Source organism: Podarcis muralis, chromosome 8, assembly GCF_964188315.1.
Source record: "Podarcis muralis chromosome 8, rPodMur119.hap1.1, whole genome shotgun sequence".
In the NCBI taxonomy this organism is placed as follows: Eukaryota; Metazoa; Chordata; class Lepidosauria; order Squamata; family Lacertidae; genus Podarcis; species Podarcis muralis.
This window is the reverse complement of record NC_135662.1, coordinates 53,769,320-53,788,012: the sequence shown is the minus strand read 5'-3', so window position 1 is coordinate 53,788,012 and position 18,693 is coordinate 53,769,320. Positions and strand designations below refer to the sequence as shown.

At 40.2% G+C, this 18,693-nt stretch overlaps 1 protein-coding gene across 1 annotated transcript in view; it reads left to right on the top strand.

The window, feature by feature from the left end:
• Positions 1–9,200, top strand: part of NETO1 (neuropilin and tolloid like 1) — a 101,959-nt gene extending 92,759 nt beyond the window's left edge. The window contains exons 9-11 of the mRNA XM_077933195.1: positions 1,831–2,389; positions 4,528–4,602; positions 8,605–9,200. Of these exons, the coding sequence (XP_077789321.1) occupies positions 1,831–2,389; positions 4,528–4,588 (620 nt within the window). The 3' untranslated portion in view covers positions 4,589–4,602; positions 8,605–9,200. The remainder of the gene's footprint in view (positions 1–1,830; positions 2,390–4,527; positions 4,603–8,604) is intronic.
• Positions 9,201–18,693: the final 9,493 nt, after the last annotated feature.

Here is an 18,693-nt window from a genome sequence, read left to right as displayed (position 1 = left end):
TGCAAAGAATTGATCTTAAACATAGCATTCAACCTTCTGGGCAAACCTTCTGGGCAAAAAATATATTCCTTTGCCGGGAATTTAAAAAATATATATATAGAGAGAGCTGTTATGTCATTCATGGGATGTGACTTACATTTGATTTAAATCCAGTCATTGATTAAGATTGGTCAATACATGACCCTGATTCAGGGAAGAAATTTCGCTATCAATTGGAAACTGTAGCTTAGGGAGCACAAGAAGCTGGCATAAAGCAAGCTGGCACAAGTTGAGCCAATGTAAAGTTGGACCAGATCCAAACCCTGTTCTGGAGCAAAGATATTGACAGCAGAGCCAGCCCAAGCTGGAAGGAAAACAAGCCTTTAAAATATACAGTAGTTTGACTTGCACTACCTTTTCAGCCAGGTCACGTGACTGAGCTGAACTGAGTTAGGCTCCTGCTCAAGTCTTCCCTATATGGTCCTGTCCCCCACCCCACAAAAATGCCCTTTTAAGGAAGACTTACACTAGTTATAGTCTCTGGGTTCAACCTCTCACATAGAGCTATGAGGTAGACTTGAAAGTTCACTGCTTTTTCCTGGCCAGCATTCCTCTTGGACTGCACTCCTAGTGCTCCCCATATCTTCACACCAGTGGTTCCTCCTCCCATTGAGAGGCACCTGCAACGGTAGTTTCAACAGAAATGTGTCAATGAGTCATTCAGTCTAGTAGACTTCTCAGTTTTGTGGACAAAACCTCTGTTTTTCTTATAATAAAACTTGGCAGTATTTGGAAGACAGTTCAGCATATAGTGATAATCACATAGCCAGTGGAGCAGAGCAAGTGCAATTTATGCTACCAGAATGAACAGGCTGAGACAAGAAGCCTGTGAAGATTATCCTTTGGGTCTAGAGCAGTGATGCTATGAAGAGCTATATTTATGAAGCTTGGAATGTATGATATAACAAAAAGGTATGCAACGGCTCATAGTAAAAGATTCCCCACCCCCTTTACTTGAAATCTTATTTGTAATAATTCTTGCTTTTCCACCTGAGACAGGTGAGTGTTAACTAATACCAGTGATTTCATATATATCAATGTTAGTAGCTGAGATGGTTTTCAAGGTTAAGGAAGCATTCCTATTTAAATTACCTTTAAGCTGCTAGTTCGCATACTGAAGGTTGTCATCATGCATCCAAGAATATCGCTAATAAGCAATTCACGCTAGGCAGCAAAGTTACAGCTATAACCAGATTATATTGTCAAACATAGGGTGCTTCCAGACAGGGGCTTAATAGTGTAAATGGATCACTGAGATGGCTTTTTTTAAAAAAAAACTTCTTAGATTCTCAATGGAAAGGGTAAATCTGGATTAAATCGGGAGGATACTTGCTGAAATTTTGATGACAGCATCATTTGGACGCTGCAAGAAATTTCCATGCTTGGAAAACACCAAATCCACCCACACTCTCCAAAAAACACTTGTCTGGAAGCACCCTTAGTTATTTTTGTTAGGTCCTTTGAACATTTTGGTAGAGAAAAGCAGGGCGGAAATACTTGAGATAGAAAAATCAAAAGGTTCCTTCCTGTGACTGCATGGTTTCATGTGAATCCCGCTATAGAGGTAGATCAATTTTCCAACTGCATGAAGGAATTTGGCACTGTGAATCACCTCACCATCAAGATAAAGGATTGTCCCGCCTATTCAACTTTCTGTTCCAGTTAGCCATTCTTAAATTAGCTTACAAAGAATATGGTGATAATTGCCAAAAACAATGTGGTAACTATTTGTTTATTTACAAAGAATATTAATTCTTTCTTTCTTTATTTTTATGTTTCCCCATCAAACAGAAAAAAGAAAAGCCAACATACTGGACCAGCTTACCAATACCAGTGGGACAATAATTGGGGTGACCTCTTGTATTGTGGTCCTCCTTATCATTATCTCTGTTATAGTACAGATCAAGCAGCCTCGTAAAAAATATGTCCAGAGGAAAGCAGACTTTGATCAAACAGTATTCCAGGAGGTGTTTGAGCCTCCTCACTATGAGTTATGCACTCTTAGAGGGACAGGAGCTTCAGCGGACCTTGCAGACGTTGCAGATGACTTTGAAAATTATCATAAACTGCGGAGATCATCTTCAAAATGCATTCATGACCACCACTGTGGATCACAGTTATCTAGCACTAAGGGCAGCCGTAGTAACCTCAGCACAAGAGATACGCCTATCTTGACAGAAATTCAACCCCAGCCTGTAAAGCCTCTCATACAGCCCATGAACAGAAGAAATATCCTCGTAATGAAGCATAGCTACTCACAAGATGCTGCAGATGCGTGCGAGATAGATGAAATCGAAGAGGTACCAACCACGAGTCACAGGCTATCCAGACATGATAAAGCTGTCCAGCGGTCAGTATCAATAGATTTTTGATGAAGACTATTGTATGAGGACTGGGTTCAAGCCTAACTCTTCCCTCTTTATTTCTCTAATTTATATCGGTTCTTTACTTCCTTTTACTTTCTAAGATCCATTCACATAGCTTGTGATGAGCTTATCCGTAGCAATTGCTCTAAAAGGAGTGCTGGGAGTTATCATGCAAACACTGCATGGAAACAGCAAAGGCAGAGAATCCAAAGCTGTCCTGGCAAACGTTTATATCCTAAGACACCGACTAGCGGCTGTCACTCTGATCCATGACAGTTTTGCATGGGAACCCCTTTGCAGCCATAGTTGAGAACCAGATCAAAACATGCTGTGTGAATGTACTTCTTGGACTCTTTCTCGCTCTGCTTGTTTTCACTTCTGGGCCAAATTAGATGTGAAACAGGAAACCCACGTGAAGGATTGCCTATGCAGCTGCAGCTTTGGGATTACACCTAGTGCTGCTGTTCTGCTAGCACATGAGGCTTCTGCTATGAAAATTTTCTCTCCTGTCCGCTACACCCTCAAAATCTCCTCCGAATGGATTGGGGACACTCCAGAGCAGGTTTTGAGGGTCCACAGGGAGAGGAAAGGATGGGGAAGTCCCATTGTACTCAGCACTGGATTCAGCCATTAGCTTTTGCTTTGTTTTGTTTTCCTAATCAGCAGCCCCACACTTCTGGTTTGACAACCAGGGAAGTGGCAATCCAGGAAAGGAAGTTTACTCCTTTCCTTCCTTCATCTTTTCCTGATGACCTTTCCCTCCCATCCTAAAGCAGCTATGAGCTCTGTGATGACAGGAATGGGGGGCACCTGTATTCTTCTCTCCACATCCAGATCTAATAGCTGCCACTTGAGTGGGGGGAAAGGGAGGAAAGGGTTAAGCCTTCTCCTAATTATGGATCTCTCAGGTCACACAGTTTGGCCATCTGTTTCTGCCCCTTCTTTCAGCTCATGAAAAATAGCTCAATCTCCATACTGATGTCAATATTTATTCGTGTTTTAATTTTATTTAAATACAAAACTATAAGAAAATGCAGGTACTTTGACCATACCAAAGACTTTTTCTTAGCTAAAATTAGTTGGGATTTCTTTTGAAAAATCAGTATGCACATGATTACTTTTGTTTATTTCTTACTGAATTTGTATCCTATCTTTTCTTCAAGGAGCTCAAGGTGGTGTACAAAAGTCTCTCTCCCCCCCCCCCCCCCATTTTATCCTCACAATAATCCTGTGAGGTAGGTTAGGATGAAAGTTAGTGACTAGTACAAGGTCACCCAGTCAGTTTCATGGCTGTGTGGGAATTTGAACCCTAGTCTCTCAGTTCCTAATACAACACTAACCACTACAGTTTTTCAGTTATATTCAAGAAAACCTGAATTGGATAGTTTGATGAGGAGAAACTCCTTTTCCATGAAACATGGTTTTCTATGTAATAAATGACAATATTTCAAAGTATTACAGTACAATTTTTGTAGCTGACCATAGTACCACTGCTTGTCATATTTATTTGGCATTTAGACCACAGGATATTTTTATCGCTTCAGCTTGATATTCTTTTAGATTTGCTTATGGGAAAAAATGTAGTGGAGAAGAGTTTTCTGATTCAAGTCTGGCATGATTTCTGTTTTAATGACTAGCACGGAGATTCTTATACTGTGTATTGCACCTTGAATGCTTGTAAATAAGAATGATTAGAAATTTGCAAGTAAATGCAAAAAGAGAAATACTTATGTTACAACTTATTTGGAAACAGCCAGAACTTTTTAAAAATAGATTTGTGTTTCATATGCATGCTTTATTTCTCTGTGTTTTAATGTTCTGTTCATGTGCTCCACAATGTTTCATTTTGTACGTCTAGGCCATGGGGTATCCGAAAACCTCAAAGCATCTTGTCAACTTCAGCCCTGCCAACTTGAAATGGGATGAGTTGATGGGGCACTTTGAGGGTTGACCTTGTTTATGAGAGCATTACTTTTGTCAATCTGCATGCCAGTTTTAAGTGTCTTGGATCAATTTGATCAGGGTTTGTAAAGTATTCTTCATTTAAGAATGTATATGCATATATTTCTTTTTTTTCTATGCAAACATTATTATGTTGAATGAAATAGCCATAACATTCCAGGTTCTGCCTCATTGGGTCTCTAAACAAACATGAATCTGAGTACAACACAACTAGGGTGTAAAAGGCAAACTGAAGGTAAGTGAACAAATATATAGTTCCCAATTCATCATCTCTTGCATTCCATTTGTTTTCTTTGAAAATGTCTAGTAGTTGTATATCATTTGCTCTGTGTGTGTGCCTGTGTGTGTGTGTGTGTGCCTGTGTGGGGGGTTGTTGTTTTTTCCTTCATTTTCTTTTGCTTTGCTTGAAAATGGTGCTAAGCTTTCGGCATACAAAGAATTTAAAATTATAGGCAGGAAGCTGCTATAACTTAAACAATGCATACAATAAATTAAATTGGTACCCTCAGTTGCATTAGACCATCCTTGCGAAGTATAATCTGCATCTCAAGCTTGAATTCTAAACAAGTGTTTGGCATGAACATCCCCCTTTATTTAAGAAAATGATTGTGTAAAGTGTTTCAATAGGTAATAACTTCCAGCCTGATCCACGCTGTGGGAGTTCTAAATTTAGGGAGCTCTGAATTTAGATCCGTCAGCATATCTACCCTAGTTGTACCCATTGCTTCCTGAGCAATGTATGAAGAATTTTATCCTCATAACATCCCCATGAGGAAATAAGACCGGTGATGTCCTACTCAGGACTGGCTAGCAAATTTCATGGACTGAGTGTGGATTTAAACCAGAGTATTTCCATTTCAAGCTCAGTGCTCTATGCATTTCACCACACTGGCTGTCTCACCAACTGGCTAATACCCTGAATTGTCTCTTCCCTGCATTGCTGTTTTGGATATGCTGTATGCATGGCCCCCAGCTATTGGGAATATGTAGGAAGCAGCAAAATTTGCACTTGATCTCCAGTCTAAACAACAATTTTCTACCTTGAATAACCAACCAGAGAGGAAGTGCCAGGGGATAAATTTGTAACTCCCAGCTGGGGATCATGCACAGTGCTTTGTCCCTGCTGTGAGAGCAGCACTGGTACCAGGTCACACTCCGCTGCCAACAGCTGTGAATCAGGCTGTTTGTTTGATGCCACTTAAATGCTTAGTTAAATTAAGATATGAAGACATCTGCTATCTCACTGTATTGTCATTTAGAATTTATGATGTTGGAAAAGGGCTTGGTTAACAGCTTGTAAGAATTTAATCTACTTGTTCCTTTTATATTGATGTGCATTTTCATTTTGCTAGCACTAATTACAGTTTTCTGGAGGGTTTGGACACATGATTTTATTTTTTTGTTTCCCCCTTAATATCTCTACAGTCAGCATCTAGCTGACAGTTTTCTATACAAAACTATTACTGCCACAACCTAAGGCTTCATATTATTCTGTTGTAGGTGTGGACTGACACAAAAACAACAACTTTTATGCTAGGGAAAACTCCCCATGTTTATTCCTGTTGAGCACACTGACCTTTCCTCTCATTGAAAGGAAACTTAATGTTGGTGCATGGGGAAGAAAAATAGGCATAAAAGGATAATTCCTAGATGCCAGGATTCAAGTTTGGGCAAGTATTCCTTGGTGAGAGAACCCCAGCAGAGGTTTAAAAATCACAAAACATACAGCAAAGTGAAGAATGGAATTATAGACTATTAGACCTTTAAAATATGCCCTTTAAAGTGAGTTCCAAAGTTTCCCTCTTCCCTAGCACTGAAAATAACCACGCTTGGTAAGTTAAAAATGGTTTACTTGCAAACTCTCCAAAGGTCAGATTCATATTCTTTTCCATATAGCATTCAGAAAAAGTTGCACAGGCAGTAACACCTGACTTAGTTATAGAGTGGTGAAAGTTCCTAAATTATTGGTATAGGAACTCAAGAGTGGCTCATGAAAGCCATGTAGTGTGAGCTGGAGCCACCAGCTGAAACCTCTTTACACCCCGAACTTCTCAGGTAGACTGGGGGTTGAATAATAGGCTTGATTACCCATTTCCTCCCAAGGTAAGGGAAGTGGATATAGCTGAGTCTGGCAGGACAGTTTACTCCAGTGTTTCCCAACCGGTGTTCCGCGGCACACTAGTGTGCCGCGAGACGTTGCCTGGTGTGCCGCGGGAAAAATTTAAAAATTCGAAAGATATCCGGAGAGGCGGCCTTCAGGCGAGTTTTAATTTTAATTTTCCTTCTCCCACTTAATGCCCCACGCTCGCCCGAGCAGCTTGCAGTCCTCGGTAACCACGGCGACCCGAGGGAGGGGAGGGAACAGGGAAGTCGAGGGCGGCGGCGAGCCGCGATGACGTCAGTGGGCCGCGCCGCCTCGCCCTGGCACGGTGTGAGAGCCCCGGCTAGTGGCGCGAGCTTCGGAATAAGTGGGATCCGCGTGCGCGAGACCGAGATCGCGGGTAAGGAGCTCAGCCCTGGGCAGGAGGAAGCGGGGCCGCGCATGTGGGCCACATCCCCACAGAGAGCGAGCCTCCCCCGGCCCACCACTCCGGGCAGGTCCACTCGCATGAGGGGGCGGCGATGGCGACGGCCGGCAGCTTGCCTGCAATGCCATCCCTCGAGCAGGCGAGGAGCCCGGAGGCTACCAGATGCGAGTCCTCTTTCCCACCCTGCTCGGGAGTCCAGAGCACTTGGTCGCATTCAGGATCTAGAGTGGGGAAGCGGGGCTTGTGTCTGGGCTGGACACATTGGGCTGCCTGTGCCGCTCGACCTGCGGGGAGAAATCAGGGTGGGAGTCATGACTGCGAGGCAGGGCTGCTAAGTGTGGCAGAAGAGGACACGGCCGTCGCACCTGTCCTTAGGTAGGAGCTTCTTCCGTGTCGACCTGCTGCCCTAAAGTCTTGGCTTTTTTCTTGGCTTTTTGGCGGTTGGCACAGAAGGAAGGCAAGGGGGAGGGGAAAAATTGAAACTTACACTTTCGTGCGTCCCTCCCGGCGTGACGCTGCGCGCTGACGTCACGGGGCTGTAATGGTGGTGTGCCTCGAGATTTTTTTCATGAAACAAGTGTGCCTTTGCCCAAAAAAGGTTGGGAAACACTGGTTTACTCTATGATATTAACCCCTTCATATATTAATTAGACTTAAGCATGTTGATTATATGAGGCTGGTTATCCCACACATAAGAGCACCAAATAGTCACTATAAGTATCTGAGCTGCAGTTTGGGTGTTTTTTTCAGATGGATGTGTATTCTATGTAGTGAAACACATAGAAACAAAATGTTTAACTATTAGTAAGATAGACAAGCTTTTGATTTTTCAGGAGAAGGGAAAGTCATAAGTCATTCTTTGCTTTATGCATACAAACATTTTGACTACAAAAATTACTTAGCCAGTATTTTCAGGCCTTGAGTGAATGTGGTGGTGGTGGAGAGACAGAATTCTCACTTTGAGTCAAATATTTTTATTCACACCAAAAAAATTCAAATATTTCTTCTTACCTTCTTATAGATAGTTCTATTTGACAGCTAATTTTTTTATTCTGGAATTTGGCTCAGATGGAATTACATGTTGTTTAGTCTGAGATCTATTTTGACTTGAAACTGAAGAACTTCTGCACTGCCCTACCAGCCAGTCGAGTTGCTGATCACAATCACTTACCTGTGCTTTGGAATTTGGAGGTCAGACTACTGTTGTGCTACTGCGATCACACTTTTTCCAATTACTGGCATACCAAAACAACACCCTAAATGACTTTGTGTCCTGGTGCCAAATTTCTGTCTACAACATTTCCCTTTTGTCTATTTAAAAGCAGGTCATACAATCAGGCCGCCTGCAGTCTTGTGGACAATGAAGTCAATGAAGCACTTATATGCCTAGCTGTCTTCAAGATTCTAGTCATTCATCTTAATTATGAGCACATTTATTTGGCAATATAGAGCAGTTTACAAACAGCCCAAGTGTGGATATTCTACATGTGCAGTGAGCCTCTCACCGCCACCACCACCACAAATACTTGGAATATGCAGACATTTGTATGAAAGGGGCTTACATGAGTACAAATTGGTTTTATAGAAAAAGAAAGGGAATTAAAGGCACCAAAATAATGTCATTCATTGTGTACTTGTATATTATATGTCCTGTCAAAGACAATTATTCACATTGAACTTGTTATATGTACATTGTTTTCATTATGTAGACTGCTTGGGAATAGTGCGATCCTGGGTGCTTTTGAATATACTACAGTGAATTGTGAAAATGTCGACCCTGGAACTGCAAGCTAGAGATGTTCTGGACTCTGACCAGCTATTCCAATTTCATGAGAAAAAAACCCACACATCAGTCAGTAATGAGTAAAATTAATGGATGGCAATAAGACTCTTATTACTATCATTGCTATCATTTATTCTTATTATTGTCATCATCTGTTTTCTTTCTTTCTTTATATTTATTTTGTTCTGTTTTGTTACAAAGAAAAGATAACCCAGTTTCAGGAATAAAATGATTAAATCAGGTACTATTTATCCATTCACAATCACTTCAGTAGATATATTTGTTGGATATATAAATCTAACAATATGACTGAACTCAACAACGAGGAACTGATTTGCATGTATGTTGCTGAATATTTGAGTTGGCAAACAACAACAAAAATCCCTTTGATGAGATACATTGTAAAAAGCATGCATCCATACTTACTGCTGTTCCTATCCATTTCTTTGTGTCATATGCTTGCTAATTGTAACTTTTTATATAAAGATACATAAAACAATGTATAATAATTTCTTACACTGAGTTTTGTAGTACTCTTTTCTTTTACTGAAACAAATAAGCTTTCAGCAACGTATTCAAAATGGCTTTATATTACAAACACTAGTGAGCTTTCCAACTGAATATACCTCATGCTTCTCCTCTCAAACAGCTGATTGGTGATATGTCAGCTGTGTACAGGGCTATGTGCACACTGACCAGACTAAGAATTAGGTGTGATTCCCCCTCAAACTAGACTGCTTCATTGTGTACATTAGACTTCCAAATGAACTGGGGCAACGGCATATAGAACTGAAATGATATTTGCCATCTCGCATCTGAGTAATTTTAACTCAGAATTTGATACTGGAGCAATTAAGTTTAGATTTGTTGGTAACTCTTGGTGGTTTGACAGGCTTCAGATAGGAACTCTGATAAACTATAATGTTCTACATACTACTGCATGATAATTACAAAATGCTGTCAGGCACTAAATGTAGTCCATTGCTAAATATCATTTATTTATTTATTGTCAAGTAACATCTACCAAAATATTGAAAGCAAATATCATCGGGTGCTATATGCAGATATCATATATTTATGGAATATTCTGCAAATATGTGGTATCCAAATAATATATGGGAAATTCAAGAGCAGAGTTTTAAGAAAACATTTTGGGGGTGGGTGGGCATATTTGTTTAACTCTCTAACTGCATTTTAGTAGTCATTATTAATGTCTGCCTTTATAAACAAAGCAGTTGAGTAAATGGTGATTATTATAATGGACTCAAAGAGCAGGACACTTTTTCACTTTTAATTTATTATTGCTGGGGTTTTTTGGGAGAAGCTGGCTAAGCCTTAACTTTGATCAAATAGCTCTCCTCTTCAGCTCACCAATGGAAAATGAAAAGGGTAAAATTAAGTATCTAGAAAATTTTCACCTTTTTATTTAGCCCTACTTTTTGTGTATTTACAGCAGCTTGACACATCAACATTATTATTATTATTATTATTATTATTATTATTATTATTATTATTATTATCTTCTACCCTTCACCCTATTATTCCAGGGTGGGTTACAACATCAAAAACATTTAATTTTTTATTTTTTTTTACAGAGAAACTGGTTCTGGCAGGGAAGATGAAAGTGATAGTAAAAGCATTGCTTGCTTACATTTCTGCATGTCCTGCTGCTGTTAAAGGGAATCAAGAGTGGAGCCCAAAGTGCATCAAAACTCTAAGCACCAAGTTTTATAAAACCTAAGTTAGGCATCCCCAACCTGTGGCCCTCCAGATGTTTTGGCCTACAATTCCCATGATCCCTAGCTAACAGGACCAGTGGTCAGGGATGGTGGGAACTGTAGTCCGAAACAGCTGGAGGGCTGAAGGTTGGGGATGCCTGACCTAAGTCTTCCATTATGGTTTACTGCTATTTTAGTTTGTGTATCTCTGAGGTGGGGAAACTGTGGCCCTCCAGACATTGATAGACTCCAACACCCATAAACAACCAGTCAACATGGGCAATAGTTGGGGAAGATAGAACTTGGAATTCATCAGCAACCAGAGGATTTAGATGCCATTGTGCTAAAAAAAACCTATTGCTGCCTACCTCTCTTTACTATCCTTTCTTTCCACAGCACAAGTTTTGGTGGCAAGGGGTTGAGATAAATAGAAGAAATCCTCAACAGAGGTTATATAATAGACGTTATGGGCAATAGCATTGCCTTTACTGCAACTACATTAACATATTGAAAACCATAAGCTTTGTAATCTCCATTTTAATTTCACAGAGTGTCTCTTTAGGAAATATTTGAATTAGTGTAATGCAGGAAGTCAAGGTACAACACTAATGTCCACCTTCTAATATGACATGAGCCTTGCACATCTTTAATATTTAAGCTTTACAGCTTCACTAGATACAATTTCTGGTCCTTGCAACTTCATGACATGGTATGGAAGACTGCTATGAAGGACAGGCCACAAACCTTGTATTTTATTTGGTGAGCCCAAGCTATCACTCTAATAATAGCAAGAACCTGACCCATCTGATCAGAACTTGCAAAACAAATGTTAACATCTCAAACAGCCCCGAGGAACATGACAAGCATTGAAGACACTGTGAAGGCACACTAGTAAGGATACTTCTTAAAAAGGAACCAAATTATCCCCTAATTGATTAGAGACAGAGAAATTATTTCCAACGTTTTCCTGGACTGCAGGGTAAGACAGCAGCATAGCCTAATGAAGACCATGAATCAAAGAAGATACGTCAACCCAAAAGAAGATAGCAAATTGTGGTAAGTTGTTTAATTCATTCTCATGCCTGTTTGCACACAGTCTTATAAAATGTTACAATTGATGTTTGAAACATAAAGCACATGTTCATGAGCCTACAAAATCTTCAGCTAAACATTGTTGGAGATATCCTGAATCATATACAGCAATCTAGCTTGTCTCTGAAAGACAAGGAATGGGACAAATTTCAGTACTCCAGAAGTTTGTATTGGGGTATTTAAGACTATCACAGATTCAAAATATATATAAAAAATAAAAAATTGTCCAGTAGCACCTTAGAGACCAACTAGGTTTGTTCTTGGTATAAGCTTTCGTGTGCATGCACACTTCTTCAGATACACTGAAACAGAAGTTACCAGACCCTTATATATAGTGGGAGGGTGGGGAGGGGTTTTTCTCAGGAGGGTAGTAGGAGATGGGTGATTGACTCAATGGGAATGCACACGAAAGCTTATACCAAGAACAAACTTAGTTGGTATCTAAGGTGCTGCTGGACAATTTTTTATTTTTATATACAGTATGTTTTGACTGCGTCAGACCAACACAGCTACCTACCTGAATCTAGAACCATGGAAGGCAACAGATTCAAAAGTTATATATATGAATGAGGTGATGTTTGTTTGTTTGTTTGTTTGTTTGTTTGTTTTACTGTGGAATCATATTTATTAAATGTAAGAGTCACAGTTGATGGGTGAATTCAAAGTCCACATGTGAGTTTGTGTCCCATCAAGCAGAGGAAAATCCATTATGATGGGTACTTAGAGCTCAGACAAAATCAAAGGGCTGTATCTAAAGCTACCCAGTGAGGTTTCATCTGAGCACCAGGACTTCTGTTTTGTCTCCTCCCCCTGCCCTGCCCACCGCAAATCGGCTAAAGAGGGTGCCTCAGATTTGAAGATTTGAAGTCAGGTTTGTTGAGCATTCCCAGAGCAGATTTCAAACTGAAACTTGAAAAGTTTCAAACATGCAGTTAGATAAGATACACGACTGAAAACATTTCAAAGTTATAAGGCTTAAAATGCCAACTTTCCGCCAGCTCTGTTTTACCATTCAATGACATTTTGAAATATTTGCTCCATCTGTGTGTAACATTGCTGAATTACTGGGCAAGTGTCAAATAAATGTGAGTTTCACAGACATTTTTAAAGTCCCCTAAAAATAACTAACCTTCTGTTGTCCCCATTTTCCAGGAGATTTATGAATGTGGCAGCGTGATTTGTTAGAAATACTTTAAAATCTTCTGCAAATGTGCTAACACATAACTGTTGCAGCAAATGTAATGTGTTACAAAGTTTTTAAAACTACAAATTGTATATGAAATAGCAACACAGAGAGAGAGAGAGAGAGAGAGAGAGAGAGAGAGAGAGAGAGAGGGAGGGAGAGAGATCACAGCCCAAGGATACCTAGATTTCTTATGGATTTGCATTACTCCAAAACGCAATGAACCCTCATCAGATCTTCAAAACGCCTATGTGTGCCAGGACTTCTGGCAAGAAGCTTTCTACTAACCGGAGAGGTTGGAACAGAGGCAGCTTTCATCTGTTTCCAGGTATTTCATGCTACACATAGCAAAGTGTGTTTCATCTGCCATGATGAAGGAAAATGACTTAAAAGGATTCTCTGGTCCATTTGCTGAAACTATCAGCCCTGTTTTATCCAGACAGAAAATACATTCAGTTACCCTGACTCAATGTTCAGAAAGCATCTATTATACAAACACATGATAAAAAGAAAAGTCAGCATTAATTTTCCTTTGTTCTTAATTTCTTTTTATTCAACTGTCTGCAAATTATAGAACAGTTGACAAGCATATCCCACTGCCAGCATCATATCTACTGAAAACAAGCATTCAAACAGTGACATTTCCAAAGCTTTGAGGAGGCTCCTGGTTATTTGAGCAAATGTACTTTTAACTTTTCTTTAATAGAGTCCAGAGAGAAAGAGAGAGAGAGGCTTGTTCATCACCTATTTTAATGCCGGTCTAGACTGCTCATCAGTTCTTCCTGTACAGTGCAGTGCAAACAGCTTCAAGAGAAGAGTGAAAGAGACTGGAGTATGGAAATAAACTATGTTTCATCCAGATGGAGACATACAGCAGTAGAAGAGATAGTCAGTCTAAGACCCTGGTTACTTCTAAATGACTTGTTTATTGAGCATTAATCCTGATTTATTTTTTGCACAAAGTTTATGAGGAAGCTACACAATGTCCTTTGTTTGTTGAACACCCATTCTTATTTGTTTGGAACAAACAGTGGAATGGACTCCCTCAGGAGGTTATAGACTCCTTCCTTGCAGGTTTTTAAGCAGAGGTTGGATGGTCATCTGTCTTGGATGCTTCAACTGAGATTCCTGCATTGCAGGGGGCTGGACTACACGACTCTTGGGGTCCCTTTCAACTGTATGAGTCTATGATTCTATGTCTGTGAAGAGGTTGTATATGTTGCATCAATAAATTATTATCCTACATTTGCCAGTGCATTTCTTGTCTGAATTTGCTGATATATGATTGAATGTTGCCCTCCTGTCAGTGTGTTTGCAAACACAATAAAAGAGAAGAAGAGTTTGGATTTGATATCCCGCTTTATCACTACCCGAAGGAGTCTCAAAGCGGCTAACAATCTCCTTTCCCTTCCTCCCCCACAACAAACACTCTGTGAGGTGAGTGGGGCTGGGAGACTTCAGAGAAGTGTGACTGACCCAAGGTCACCCAGCAGCTGCATGTGGAGGAGCACACAACTTTGTCCCTCCCACTCTCCATCCCACTAAGCAGCAGTAACCAACCCACTAAGAAGTCTGCTGCTACTGGCAGCTGTGGTTTTTGCCATTTTCTTTTCCTCTTTCCAAAATTCTAATTTTCCCAGAAATGCTACTGCATGTTGTCCCTAGGTAAAGGTAAAGGGACCCCTGACCATTAGGTCCAGTTGTGATCGACTCTGGGGTTGCGGCGCTCATCTCGCTTTATTGGCCGAAGGAGCCAGCGTACAGCTTCCGGGTCATGTGGCCAGCATGACTAAGCTGCTTCTGGCGAACCAGAGCAGCCCACGGAAACCCATTTACCTTCCCGCCGGAGCGGTACCTATTTATCTACTTGCACTTTGACGTGCTTTCGAACTGCTAGGTGGGCAGGAGCAGGGACCGAGCAATGGGAGCTCACCCCGTCGTGGGGATTCGAACCACCGACCTTCTGATCGGCAAGACCTAGGCTCTGTGGTTTAACCCACAGCACCACCCATGTCCCTATGTTGTCCCTAACTTCTTGCTTTAAAATCTGAAAGTGTACACAAAGTTATTTCCTGGTTTCTTTCTTCCCAGTTCTATGTGAAATAATCCAATGTCCTTATTTTTAAAAACCCAAAATGTACAGGCATCACTCTAATCCTTAAGTGCATTTTTTTTCTATTTGTGCTGATTCAACCTGGTGAGCTGACCTTTACAAAATCATCACACTTTTAAACAGGGCTATTTTTTGTGATACACACTAAAAACAATTTTAAAAGATTGAGTTACAACTCAGGCAATTATGCACACCAGCGCCCAGCAACAGCACTTTAAGGAAGAGATTTAGCATACTCATTAACATGCAATAATGGACTTAAGAGTGCTTTAATTCCACAACTGTTTTTAAAGCAAGGCATTTATGTACATTAGTGCGCAGTAAGGGAGCTTAGAGAGAGTCCTTTAATTAGTGCTGTGCCAAAACCTTTCCTATAACCTGCAACAGAAAAAGAAAGTGCTGAGAACAAATATGAAAGTAAATGAAAGTGTGATAGTTTCACATAGAAAGTTAAACACCAAAAGTGCTTTCAATGATCTCTCCTCCCCCATTTTTTAGAATGATATAATACAGAATTAAGACATTTGTGTGAAATATGGGAGCAATCTTCAATAGATCTGTGAGGAAAATGATGAGCCCTCCAGTGAAATAGTGGCATGCCTAAGATACTAGCTACCAACTTGAGCTCATCAAATTTTATTCCCCTGATTTCTTCCCTATACAAGTGTGTGTTTATGCTGGGCAAAACCTTCCCAAAGGAGCTTAAGACACAGGACTCAGAGAAGGATGAGGGTTTGTCCTTGGGGGAAGAGCTGCTAGGAGCCTCCTGGGTCCTCCAATTCAGAGTAAGAGTCTCTCACATTCTTCTCCACTCCCCAAGAGCTAAGGACTACAAGATTATGTGAGGACCCTTAACAGTCATCCATCTCCTTTCATTTCTAGAAAGCTTTGTTCTACGAAGAGGCTTCCATTTCTCTGCCTCATTCTGAGGGAACATGAGGATTTCTTTGTGAGGAGAATCAGAACTTACAGGGTTAAACAGTTCTGTGTGACGTCTCACATTCTGAGGCGTGGTTTTGTTCACCTACTTTTCCTTAGGATGTCCCTATTTTCATTGGAGAAATGTTGGAGGATATGGAGTTATCCAACCCCTGAGTTATCTGAATCCAATCCTATATAGGGACGGGTGGTTTTTTTTTTTTAAGTTTAATGTTTTATTATGTTTTTAGATATGTTGGAAGCTGCTCAGAGTGGTTGCAGCAACCCAGTAAGATGTGTGGGGTATAAATAGTAAAATTATCATTATGGAATGGGACACCCCTTTTTTCATTGGAGAAATGTTGGAGGGTATGCTTTTCTCAATCGTTGATACAGAATGGGTTTTCTATACTATAGGCCCAATCATGATATATAAGAATCTAGGTGTTTGTACTGACAATACATACAGCTCCTTCAGCAAGGCCATTGATTGTTGAGGTGCCATGGATTCTTGCCTCAAATTCCTGCATTAGATCATTGACTCCAACTACTGACTTTGCCTCTGAATAAGAAACTGCTGAGTCTCTTGTGAGCCTTGAGCTCAGAGAACAGAGCAGGGGACAGCTATCTTTTCCTCATATTCAACACTCGGATCAACACAGGGTCATCATAGAATATCTCCCTGGAGGCATTTTCAGACCCCAGAAGCTGAAGGGCAAGTAGGTGCTCTGATGAGCTGTGGCATGACTTCTATAGATTAGAAAAATAAATGTTGGAATTAAGAACACCTAATTATTTAACGTGTAAGCATTACTGCCACTCACAGCTGAACAGCTGGTAGCCCCACCCCCAGCACCTAGTATTTCCTTCCCAACCATTGTGGAGAAAAAATATCTGACAAATGTCAGAGGGGACCTTTGTTCCGCGCTTCTCCCACCTAGCTCCTGTTGTGGAGGAGCTAAAATGGGGTAATACATCATGAGCAGATCCCATCCCCTGGGTTTCTTATAGGAAGACTGGGAAATTAATAACTATTTATTTTGCTTTGATTTTTACTTTCAGTAGTTAACAGTAACTGTTTTGTAACTTGATTGTTAGAACCACAGCATTTTCCAGGCAATGTGCTAATTTTCTTACCTCAGAAAGGATATGTGCTGTGAAAGTAAGCCTCATTGTTACAATAAATGTGCTGGTCATAAGTCACCAAAAGACTCTTCTTGTTTTTGCTTCTATGAACAAATATAATGTCAATGTTATATCTATGAATTGGATTATTTGTGGTTAATAAAGGTTTACAGACTAATGAACAAGACATCAATTTCTTAAATTTACTGAGCAGAACAAATACAGTACTATAAAACCCAGCATGTAAATAGCAGGCAAGACACCATCAATTTTGCCTAGTTTGTTCAGCTGCTGATTTAAAATCTACCAGGCACCTTGGCACCTAATCTAAATCTCTATTTTTTACATTCTTGCATAGCGTGTAGATAGAATAAATTCATATTCACAGGTGTAAGTATTGGGGCTTTGCCACCTATTTGTGCAGGATTCAAATCTTGGAAAAGTAAAAGTTTTTAAAATAAAATAGTACACCCTTTAAGTTAAAATAATGGTGTATAATACCCTATATTAGCTGGCTTTTTCAGTGATGTAAAAACATATAATACGATTCTTGGAGACATCCAATGTCTTGTCTGTGCCCCAGAATTGCAAACCCACATTCCATAGTCCAAATTATTTTTTAAATCCTCCTCTGTGCATCATGGAGAAGCCCAGGGTCAAAGCTCCCTTCCTTGGGTGTGCAGAAGTAATCGTGTGTTTTTTGGATCCAGGCAATATTTCATTGTGGATGTTTAGGTTGAGCAGAAATAGTAAAGCATTTGAATTCCCTATAACCCTTCATTGGGCAGAATTAGGCAGAATGGCAGAACTCATCATTCTACCCAACAAAGAAAGATTAGAGCTTGCATGTGTCTGCAGTGGCCTGTATTGGCCCAATAAACTATATAATTCAGTCTACTTTGAATTATCTTTAGAACATATATTTGCAGAAGTGGTTTAACCCATCATTAGTAAACTGAATCCTTTCCCCTTCCCCTCCCAATGCTCTTAGCCAGGGGTAGGCAACCTAAGGCCCGGGGGCTGGGTGCAGCCCAATTGCCTTCTCAGTCCAGCCCACGGAAGGTTGGGGAATCAGCATGTTTTTACATGAGTAGAATGTGTGCTTTTATTTAAAATGCATCTGGGTTATTTGTGGGGCATAGGAATTAGTTCATTTTCCCCCTTCAAAATATAGTCCTGCCTACCACATGGTCTGAGGGATGGTGGACTGGCCCATGGTTGAAAAAGGTTGCTGACCCCTTCTCTTAGCTCTGGGAAGCTTCACAAATGGAGAATATCCCTGGTGTACCTTGAAAATATAAACTTTATGTTGCCATGTTGGCATTCTTTTACTGTTTCTTTCGGATGGCATTGTTTTGTTTTCAATCATTTAAACTGAAACCACTTCCTGAGAAAGCCTAGGAGAAATATGTTAGGATCCAGCTAATTTAGCATATTAATTACCTAAGCCCTAACATATGGTGTTAGGTGTTTGTATTATCTTAACAGATAAAACACATCCTTTTTGCCTGTGGATACCTTGGAAGTGCTGGTGTTCTCTTGTGGAGCCAGATGGTTTCTAATTAGCAAGGTAGTTGCCTGCAAGACCATTCTTCACTGCTGACAAATAACTCCAGTCTCATTTCCATTTAAATGGCTGTAGCATGTACCTAACCCAATTAGAAGGAAGTTCTTTGATTTCATACTGCGTAGGGAAAAAAATAACAGTCACATTCTTTTCACTCAGAACACTGATAGGTCCCGGTTTTCCAGTTCTGTGGGTCCTGGTGTTCCTATACTTTCATTGATACACTTCTATGAGAGTGTGGATTAAAAATAATATAATAAATGATAAATCAATAAGTAAGAGCATTGCTATTCTGTTAG